This window comes from Primulina tabacum, chromosome 3 (genome assembly GCF_025594145.1).
Source record: "Primulina tabacum isolate GXHZ01 chromosome 3, ASM2559414v2, whole genome shotgun sequence".
In the NCBI taxonomy this organism is placed as follows: domain Eukaryota; kingdom Viridiplantae; phylum Streptophyta; class Magnoliopsida; order Lamiales; family Gesneriaceae; genus Primulina; species Primulina tabacum.
Window position 1 is genome coordinate 6,391,357 of NC_134552.1, and position 10,076 is coordinate 6,401,432.

General features: G+C 36.1%; 2 protein-coding genes across 2 annotated transcripts; both read left to right on the forward strand.

The window, feature by feature from the left end:
* The first annotated feature begins 712 nt into the window (after nt 1-712).
* On the forward strand, nt 713-1,913 carry LOC142539668 (receptor-like protein 44). The gene has a single exon (XM_075645276.1). The coding sequence runs from the start codon at nt 951-953 to the stop codon at nt 1,749-1,751; it is 801 nt and encodes a 266-aa protein (XP_075501391.1). The 5' UTR covers nt 713-950; the 3' UTR covers nt 1,752-1,913.
* Nucleotides 1,914-5,974: 4,061 nt separating this feature from the next.
* On the forward strand, nt 5,975-9,603 carry LOC142539670 (uncharacterized). Its single transcript, XM_075645277.1, has 10 exons — nt 5,975-6,436; nt 7,122-7,308; nt 7,417-7,550; nt 7,650-7,762; nt 7,906-8,029; nt 8,190-8,339; nt 8,435-8,590; nt 8,834-8,913; nt 8,997-9,046; nt 9,263-9,603. The coding sequence occupies exons 1-10, from the start codon at nt 6,038-6,040 to the stop codon at nt 9,400-9,402; spliced, it is 1,533 nt and encodes a 510-aa protein (XP_075501392.1). The 5' UTR covers nt 5,975-6,037; the 3' UTR covers nt 9,403-9,603.
* The last annotated feature ends 473 nt before the right edge of the window (nt 9,604-10,076 follow it).

The window sequence follows — 10,076 nt, forward strand, 5'->3', positions numbered from 1 at the left end:
TTGTTTTCTGTGTTTCGTTGCAAATTCTTCGGGGACCATTTCACTATGCGGAGGGCACAATGCACCGATTCTAATTACACTTTATGCATCATTTTGTCCTCTTCAACCATTCCTTATACTTTTTATCGATACTTACTTTTATATTTATATATATATATATATATATTCTAAAATAAATCTAATAAAATTTTATTATGTTAAAATCAGATAGTATTGTAATATAGACTAAATAAAAGTTAGAACCCTACGGATGGATCCATTAGATTGGATGCATGTTTATTTAAAATGCAAAAATTTGTGTGAGACGGTCTCATGTGTCGTATTTTGTGAGACAAACTCTTATTTGTGTCATCTATGAAAAAATATTACTTTTTATTGTAAATATCGGTAGGATTGACCTGTTTCACAGATAAAGATTCGTGAGACCTGTCTACTCTATTTAAGATGGGACAAAACTAAGTTTATCGATTTGACTACACAGCAAGTTAAAACTAACCCATTAAAAAATTAAAATAAAACCAAATCAAATTTACATTTTTTTGATTTGGTCAATATAACAAACCACGAAAGTCCATCATAAGCCACCCATTTGGTTTACGGTTTAATGCTGTTTTGCTGACTTTTTTTTAAAAATATTTGGTGGCAAAATATAAGCCAATAGAAATGGTGGTGGTATACCGAAAGTGCCCCCGCGACCAGAATCCGTGCAGTCACCATCTTTGACCCCCGCACCAGCCCCCTCCCCCTTCTCCCTCACTTGTGTCAACTCCATTACTCTCATTTTCAGTTTCCTCTGTCGGCTTCGTGCGCCCCCACTCTGCCTCGATTCTCCACTTCATAAAGAGCTAAATCTTTACGAGAACTATGCACCTCCACCGATTCTATTGTTAGTTTTTGCACTTGTACAGAGATATTACGTTGCTGGGCACCTTTTTATGCGTTGAAAATACATGGGTTTTGCGGGCCAGCTGCTAGCTTTGGCCTTGCTAGCCCTCGCCGCTGCGGATCCGAACGACGAGCTGTGCCTGAACCGTCTTAGCGAGTCGTTGGAGGACCCGTTCAAGAACCTGCAGAACTGGACTCGAACTGTTTTCGCCAACCCATGTCAGGGTTTCACCTCGTCCCTACAGGGAGCCACCTGCAACAATGGCCGAATTTACAAACTCTCCCTTCCTAATCTCTCGCTTAGAGGCACCATTTCTCCTTACCTCTCGAATTGCACCAATTTGCAAGCCCTCGATCTCTCCTCCAACTCCATCGCCGGTCCGATCCCCACGGATCTCCAGTATCTAGTCAACTTAGCTGTCCTTAATCTATCCTCCAACAGCCTCTCCGGCGAAATCCCCCAGCAATTGGCGCTTTGTGCTTACCTGAACGTCATCGATCTCCACGACAATCAACTATCGGGCCCGATTCCTCAGCAGCTGGGGCAACTCATGAGGCTCTCGGTTTTCGATGTGTCGAACAACGGGCTATCCGGGATCATACCCGCTTCATTAGGCAATCGAAGCGGGAACCTGCCGCGATTCAATGCAAGCTCGTACGAAGGTAACAAGGATCTCTACGGCTACCCACTACCGCCGATGAAGAACAAAGGGCTTTCGATTCTAGTGATCGTAGGGATCGGGCTGGGGAGTGGGTTCATCAGTCTGGTCCTGAGTTTCACTGCTGTTTGCATTTGGTTGAGGGTTTCGGAGCAGAAATTGGCCAATGAAGAAGGCAAAAACAGTCAATTCATGCCTGATTACTGAAGATCAGTCGTCAGATTCATCCCGCCATCTTCAACTGACATGTCGGAGATTAACATTGCTGGTATGTTTCATAAAGATTCGAGCTTTCTTCTTCTTTGGGTTTTTCTTACACTTTCTTCGTCTCCTCTAATGGTGAACTCCATGGATGTGTAGCATGATCAATTGCTGTTTTTCCCCTGGATTTTTATCTTCCTTTCCCCCCTTAATTTCTCAGTTTTCTTTTCTTTTTTTTTTTTTATAAAAAAACTTTATCCACTTTTTACTAAATATTTTGTCTTGTTTTATTAGGTTTTCATAGTAATTGTTAGCATCAATCATTACTTTTGTTTTGGTTTTGGCACCATCTGATTATTATGTGTCTCAAATTTTATTCCTAAAAATAAATCTAAGTTTGACATAATTTTATTTTGTGTAGTCATTTAATTAAAAGTGTAAATTGATCATAGATCATGAAACATGAATAATTTTTTAAATTTTCATTTGTTTAGATTAATGTAAACATTTTTTTTAGGCCTGTAACAAGTTCAGATTGATATTTTTTATTTTCCCTCAAGTCTGAAATCATTTGTGTAAGATTTTATAAATTGCATCTATTTTTGGGCATCCGATTTTCCCTCAACATTGGGTATTTATCTGAATAATATTATTACTTTTTTTTTCTCCATATTGTTTTGGATCAGAATTGGGTATTTCTGTGAATACTATCATTTCAATAATAATTTAATGTTGGGAACAAAATTTGACTTAAATCCACGGGTTGAGAGAACTCTATGGTAGATTGTGTACAAAATGTACAAAAATTATTATTATTTTTTTACGGTCAAATCTTGTAATTTATTGAAAAGTTAAGATGTCCTTCGTTACAAGATGAATTAACCAAATAGGGAAATCCCCAGTCTCCCACACGAAGTGAGACTAGGATGAAATAGAAAAAGCAGCAATCGAATGGGCGACTACGTTTGCCGATCGCCTAATATGACTAAGGGTAATGTTACTTTGAGAGTCCAAGAAAATTCTGATATCTGTAGCTAAGGGCCCTACATAACTGAGATTCTCTTCTGGCCTTGTGATTGCTTGCACTGCTAGAAGAGAGTCTGATGTAACTTGATGAATCGGTAAGTCGTGCAATTGAGCGATCTGTAAACCACCTTCAACAGCGAGAAGTTCAGCATACGTGATCGACTGGGGTTTATTATTATTATTATTATATAATAAAATGTGGCCATTCCGTATTTTTTAAAAAAAAATGCATGGCGGCAACTTCGCACCACCAGGAGGCTGATTCGTGATTGAATCGAAGCATTTTATATTATCGTGCGTTGACTAGATGGGGGAAATGGGAATAATCGGCGTGTAAAGGTTAAATTAATTGGGAATATTTGAGTCACAAAGTTCTTATACCCGTCGAATTTTCAATTACATAATCATGTCTATATTTATAATAATAAGTAATATTTTTAAAATAAAAAATAATGTTTTATCACAGATGACCTAAATAAGATATTCATTTCACAAAATTGATTTGTAAAACTGTCTCATATATGTTTTTGCATATACACCACACCCAATGTCTATCCAAACAATGACATGTTTTAGAAAAAAAATTGTCAAAAAAAGAATCCTCTTCACCAATTTTGACATCCAAGAAGCCTATTTGATCAATATAATTTATTCCTAAACCACCCTTTGTACTTATTATCTTATGGAACAGTACTTGAACTTCCATAGAGGAAAATCTAGAGAGACCAGACCTTCTATAAGTTTAATCTGGATTGGATTTAAATTTTTTGAGTATTTTTTAGCACATGGACTTGATGTGCTGCCTCATTATTCCCTCCACAGGTCTCTAAATCCTTCCACGCCCTCCCTGATCATTACACAAACATTTTTCTAATTATTAAGTCGAATTTTTAAATGTAGTATGATGATCATGACCTCCATGTTCATGTCAAATAAATAATAATACTAATAATAAAGAGATGCACCGAAAGTAAATGTGAGAGTCAAAGACTCAAAAGAAGGGAATTGATCATAGGAGGGCCCTCTGAGAATTTGCATGCTGGTTATCATACAGTGGGGGCCTCTGCTTCCATATTTGTTTTCAAATTTCACAACAAACTTCACCTTTATTTGGACTCATTATATGAGTACGTACTAATGTGAATATAGTCGAGGTGACGTTAATCTATTGTGTGGATATATATTTTTTGATGGGTAGAGGCCATGGATATGTATGTGCAGTGCTTCGTGGGCATCGATATATGTTTGGAATCAACAGTTGGAAAGAAGGATATTTGCATAACACAGAGGAATAGCAGGCAAGAACAGGACAGCTTCTTGCTCACTTATTTCAGGGTGCATGTCTGAAGGCTTGTGACTTTGAGCATAAAATGCTAAAAATCGCGACTCCTAGAAGATTTTATTAGCACTACTCCTAGCTACGACTCAAGAGCGTAAGACTAATCAGCTAAAAGATGTGAAAATATCCAACACTAAATACATTAATTATTTCCATATATGAATCACTATTAATCAACACTCCCCCCTTCATTAAAGGCATAGACTCAGATTAATTTGATTTGTGCAGTTCTTGGAAAGGGCTGTATTTTGTAAAAGCCCATAAGATACCCAATTTTCATTCATAATGGAAAAAGCTCAATTGACCAAAGTGCAAATTACAATATGTAATATTAATATACGCATCAACAAATCTGAACTATATATTTCTATGTGCACGGGCTTTGGCACATTTTATGGCAGAAATCCGAGGAAACGAAGTGAGGTTTGATCCAAAAAACCTAGGTACTCACTGCTGCCCATTACGTTGAAAAAAAAAAATTGACATTGCCAGAAATTGTAATATACAGTATAAACAATCAAAATAATAAAATGATATATATATATATATATATTGAACCAATATTGTAAAAATATATGATTTATTATATACATAATATTTCATTCAGAAAATAGAAAATAGAGATACATAAAATGAGTAAATATCACAAATTTTTATTTTTAATTTTTTGAAATAGAGCCAACTACATAAATCCAAGAAAAAAATGTCAAATAATCAATAAATAGAGTATAAAGTCCAACCCACGAGTTGGTCTAATATAAAATGAAAAATATATTTGACCAACATTACCATTTAATGCATACAATTTTTTTAAAAAATTAATTAATGAGCCGTGTGATGTTATTGTTTGAACTCTACACAAATGGATTAAATCTCCAATGAATATTTTATATAATCATGTTTTTATTGGGTCAATGTCCAGATTTTTTTAATATCTAATGCATGTACTATTTAGGTACATAGCTCATTAACATGAATTCAATTTTTTTGGGCCCAACCATGAGGCGATGGCCTGTTTGACCTCGCCGGAGGTCCGGTCCTGCTTCACAAACATAGTATATATCTTCCGTCCGCCATGCTTTCTAAAATTTGCAAAAAAATTCGCTGTCGAGAATAAAAAGAATCTTAAAAAACTGGCACAAGATGCTAGTTCATGAGCTGGAAGATGCCGGAATTTCGTGCTTAGAAAGCAATGCGGGTCTATTTTCTTGGGTAGACATGAGACATCTTTTGGGTTCAAACACTTTTGAAGCAGAAATGGAGCATGTAGAAGAAGATATTGTACCAAGTAGGGTTGAGCATCTCTCCAGGGTCGTCGTGCAATTCCGTCGAACCCCGTTGGTTCCGAGTTTGCTTCGCCAATATGTCGGAGGAGACACTAAATCTCGCAATGCAAAGGTAGATTCTTTTGTCGATGTCTTTTACCAAAGCGAGAATAACAATGATTTTTTACATGATTGTTCAGTCAATAATTCGAGGAGAAAATAAAGTTACTTAAGGAATGAGTACTCGATCTATCGTCTAGTGATCGTGATTGAGAATGTGATCAATCACTTTTTTCCCTCATTTTAACCAATGTATTATTGGGTTTGTCTCAAAAAAAATTGTGTATCATAGTGGGAACATTTCATTTTTATGCATACATGAAATGTGAGATGAAATTAAGTTTAGAAGTTCATATATAGAATAATTAGTGGAAAAAAATCCCTGACTATTAGATTTAAGACAATTCTAAATAGATTAGTTATTCTTAAAAAAATAGAATGTTTATATATTTTTGTCATTTTTTTAATGGTTTAAAAAGTCAAGAATTTATTAGAGTCAAATTTTTATTTTTTATTTTTCAAATAAAATTAACCACAGAACTAGTTAAAACCCTGCCTACCTTCCACTCTACTCTCTCTTTCTGAGCTCGAAAAACTAAGAAATGGCGAACCTCGCAATTCTCGTATTCTTCCTTCTCATACTCTCCTTCTGCCCACAAATACTCCCCGCCCGGAACCCCAACCACCTCTTCTCCAAGCGTGCCCCGCGATTTCTGGGCAAATTTTCTCGCCCCACCAAGAATAACGGGATTCTCGAAGCTCCACGGTACCAGTACGAGACTCGATACTTCGATCAGATTCTTGATCACTTCAGCTTTTCTGAGCTCCCAAATTTTCTTCAACGTTACCTCATCAACACCGAGCACTGGACGGGCCCTGACCGAATGGGACCAATCTTCCTGTATTGCGGGAACGAAGGTGACATTGAGTGGTTCGCCGCTAATACCGGCCTCGTTTGGGAGCTTGCTCCTCGTTTCGGCGCCATGGTTATCTTCCCTGAAGTAATAATTTTTTTACGCCGTTATTTATTTAGCTGGAAATAAATTTGTCGCAAATTTTATTTAGTCGCCCCTTATCCCCCTGCACACTGAAACACATCCATCTGTTTAGGAAGAATATGATCGGCGACGCTTTTGATTCGGCCCCCATGAGATTCTTGGTATATTAATTGTTCTTGGGTGAGTTGGCGAGAAGTTTAATGTGTTTTGTGATAAGCCTAGAATATCCAAGAAAGTGTCAATTAGGAACCCAAGATACGTGGATTGAATAAGTCACAACATACAGTGAATAAGAAACATGGACAGAGAACGTGGAGTGAAGGCTTGAGATTGGCATTAGTGTGTTGGTCATTATTTTCTTTATTATTTTATTGCATAAGAATGGGTCCATAAGTTGTTAGAAAATAATTTAATAATTGTTAGCTATTGTGTTGACAGTTTGTTGAGTCCTTAGAGTTAGGAAAAGTGGTGAAGTCTTCATGTATTTAAATTCCATATTTCAGCAGTGTAGAAACAAGTTGATTCAATTAAAAAAATTTGGAGGTTTTATTCTCACCCTAAGCAGGATATTTTTCATTAATGCATCTTTGCTTTGACTGGGACCTATCATTTTTGAATAAGATGGCATGCTTTTGAACAGTTATTTCCAATTACCGTGGACTTAAACAATGTGAGTGTTGCATGACAGCATAGGTACTATGGGGAGTCGATGCCATACGGAAATCGAGAGGAGGCATATAAGAATGCTAGCACATTATCACTTTTAACAACTGAGCAAGCTCTTGCTGATTTTGCTGTATTGATTACTGAGTTGAAAAGAAACTTGTCTGCCCAGGCTTGTCCTGTTGTGCTTTTTGGTGGATCATATGGCGGAAGTAAGAAAATCTTTCCTGTGTTAGCTTCATTCAATAATCCAATTTTGTGTCGATATTAAGAAGCTCAGTTTGTTTTGAGACAAATGTTTATTAGATTGTGTTTAACAGTGCTGGCAGCATGGATGAGGCTCAAATACCCACACATTGCGATTGGGGCCCTTGCTTCCTCAGCACCAGTTCTTCAGTTCGAGGATGTTGTGCCTCTGGAGACATTTTATGACATTGTCTCTAATGATTTTAGAGTCTGTTTTTCCCTTCATACCGAACTTATCATTTATATAGTTTTTAGTTCACAAGAGTTTTTTAAGTGGTAACCCTTGCTTATTGATCTGTCATGTCAGCGCGAAAGTGTTAGCTGCGTTAATACTATAAAGACATCTTGGGATTTAATAGAAAAAGAGGCGCAGAGAAATAATGGGCTTTCCCATTTGACAGAAACCTTCCGTTTTTGCCGGTAAGAGTATACAACTGTGCATTTTCCTTTCAAGTTTGTTCTCTGTGTATTTATTATACAGATGTTTTTAAAAATTCTTTTCTTAGCCCTGTGTCTAATCATTTGGAAAGCTACTGGATGTGATATGAGAAGTACATTTGCAGGAAACTAGACAGTGCTGATGATCTCTCTGATTGGTTGTCATCTGCATATAGTTACTTGGCTATGGCTGATTACCCCTATCCTGCTGATTTTCTCATGCCAATGCCAGGAAATCCAATAAAGGAGGTTGATTTGCTGTAAATTTGAAGTTCAGATATCTGTAATCTCATGCATAAAAAGATGTTAATTTTTGTAGCTTAGAAAAATCAGTAAATCATTTCTTTTTATAATCTGATCTATATATGCCGAATTAAATGCTCTGACCAATCTTATAACTTTTGGTTAGGTATGTAATAAGATCGACAATTGCTCCAATAAGACCAATGTCTTAGAGTGTATCCTTGAAGGAGTTGGTGTGTATTACAATTATACTGGATCAGTTGAATGCTTTGATCTGGATGATGATCCTCATGGTATGGATGGATGGAATTGGCAGGTGCGAAATAATTGAATTTAAACTGTGATTATCGTTTTTTTAACCACTGAATGCCATTAGGGAATTAACCACTGTTGTTTACCGACTTTTACCAGGCATGCACTGAGATGATCATGCCAGTCTCCAGTAGCATGAATACTAGCATGTTTCCAGCGTATGATTATGATTATAGTTCAGATGAAAAATTTTGCTTGGAAAATTATCATGTCAAGCCCAGACCAACTTGGATAACTACGGAATTCGGTGGACATGTATGAAAATAATGCTCAATTTTACATACTACTTTTACATACTTTACAATCAATGAGAGTCTATTTTTATTTTTCTTTTTTGTCCACAATCTTTATCTTATGCAGAAGATGAAACCTTTTATTTTGGTTATATTTAAAGTTTTGTCTGACTATACTTTCTTATCTTTTGAATTCAACATCTATGCTGTCATCGAAGAGTTACTTATTTCTTCTCTGTTTTTTTTTACAAAAAAACATCAAAAGGGATTTAAGAAAACTTTGAAAGCTTTTGGAAGTAACATCATCTTCTCAAACGGGTTGTTGGATCCCTGGAGTGGAGGCAGGTAACACTTAACATTTTGCTCTTGTAAATTCTTTGACATTAAATTTCTATATCATTGATGAGAATGAGTGTTACTGGGTGCAGTGTACTGGAGGATGTATCTGATACCATTGTCGCCATTGTTACCGAAAAAGGTAAACATACTTCGAACCATCTTTTCCCATTGATCAGCCAAGAATGTCCCCCCATCCTAAATCTTTAAAATTCTTATTTTTGTTACCATCACCGAGACAAAATCCTTGGCCTCACCATATTACCTATACAAGCGTGTTTATATGATTGTTGATGCTTAAACGCAATTCCGTTCGTCTGTGCAATGACACACTTTGAACAACTTGATTGTTTATAAGGTGCCCATCACTTGGATTTGCGTCCGGCAACTGCTGACGATCCTGATTGGCTGGTGGAACAAAGGGAAGCTGAGGTTGGTTTGATCCGAGATTGGCTGGACGAATACTATGAGAAAAGTAAGGCCTTATACGACGTCTAAAAAGTCGATGCTACCAAGGTAAGAATCTTGAATCGGCAATCATATCTCGTTGTTTTAGTAGCTTGTATGGAAATAATGTCATCTGTTTGAATCACGCTGATTTGAATTGTTAACCAGTGGGAAAAGTGTACATATCAATTATACCCATTTTTCTTGGGGTTAAATAGAGACAAATTATGATGCTAAACACTGGTTTTTTCTTTGCACCAAATTCTCTACTACAAAAATATGATACCAAATGCGGTTATACGGCACATCTATTAAATTAACCTAAATACGAAAAGAAGTGCAAGAATTTAGGATAATTAATTCGAGTCGGTGTAGAAATAAAACCACCACTTATATATATAAAATTAATCGGGCAGCATATAATGCAGAGAATTCAATCCGGATTTTATTTTCGAAACGTGACATGTTGAATGCTACTCGGAAACAAAAACCAAGTAGGTAGATCTCTACGGCTGTGGAAGTATCTGAAAAATATTTTTAATTAGATATTTTAAAATGTGGACATATATTTGAAATTATGGATGAAGCACAAATTATGTTTAGAAATTTAGCTATTAATTGTTATGATCTAGGCTAATATTTTATCCGACATATTGCGGATTCAACTATGTATATAATCACCTAATATGATAAATATATATAAAAATTTGTCATATATCTCATGA

What these genes read in the sequence shown, in the direction of transcription:
- LOC142539668 (XM_075645276.1), top strand. Translation starts at nt 951, where the DNA reads ATGGGTTTTGCGGGCCAGCTGCTAGCTTTGGCCTTGCTAGCCCTCGCC.
- LOC142539670 (XM_075645277.1), top strand. Translation starts at nt 6,038, where the DNA reads ATGGCGAACCTCGCAATTCTCGTATTCTTCCTTCTCATACTCTCCTTC. An exon ending in CAGGAAATCCAATAAAGGAG is followed by an intron (nt 8,030 to 8,189) that starts GTTGATTTGCTG and finishes ACTTTTGGTTAG; the next exon opens with GTATGTAATAAGATCGACAA. An exon ending in GATCCCTGGAGTGGAGGCAG is followed by an intron (nt 8,914 to 8,996) that starts GTAACACTTAAC and finishes TACTGGGTGCAG; the next exon opens with TGTACTGGAGGATGTATCTG.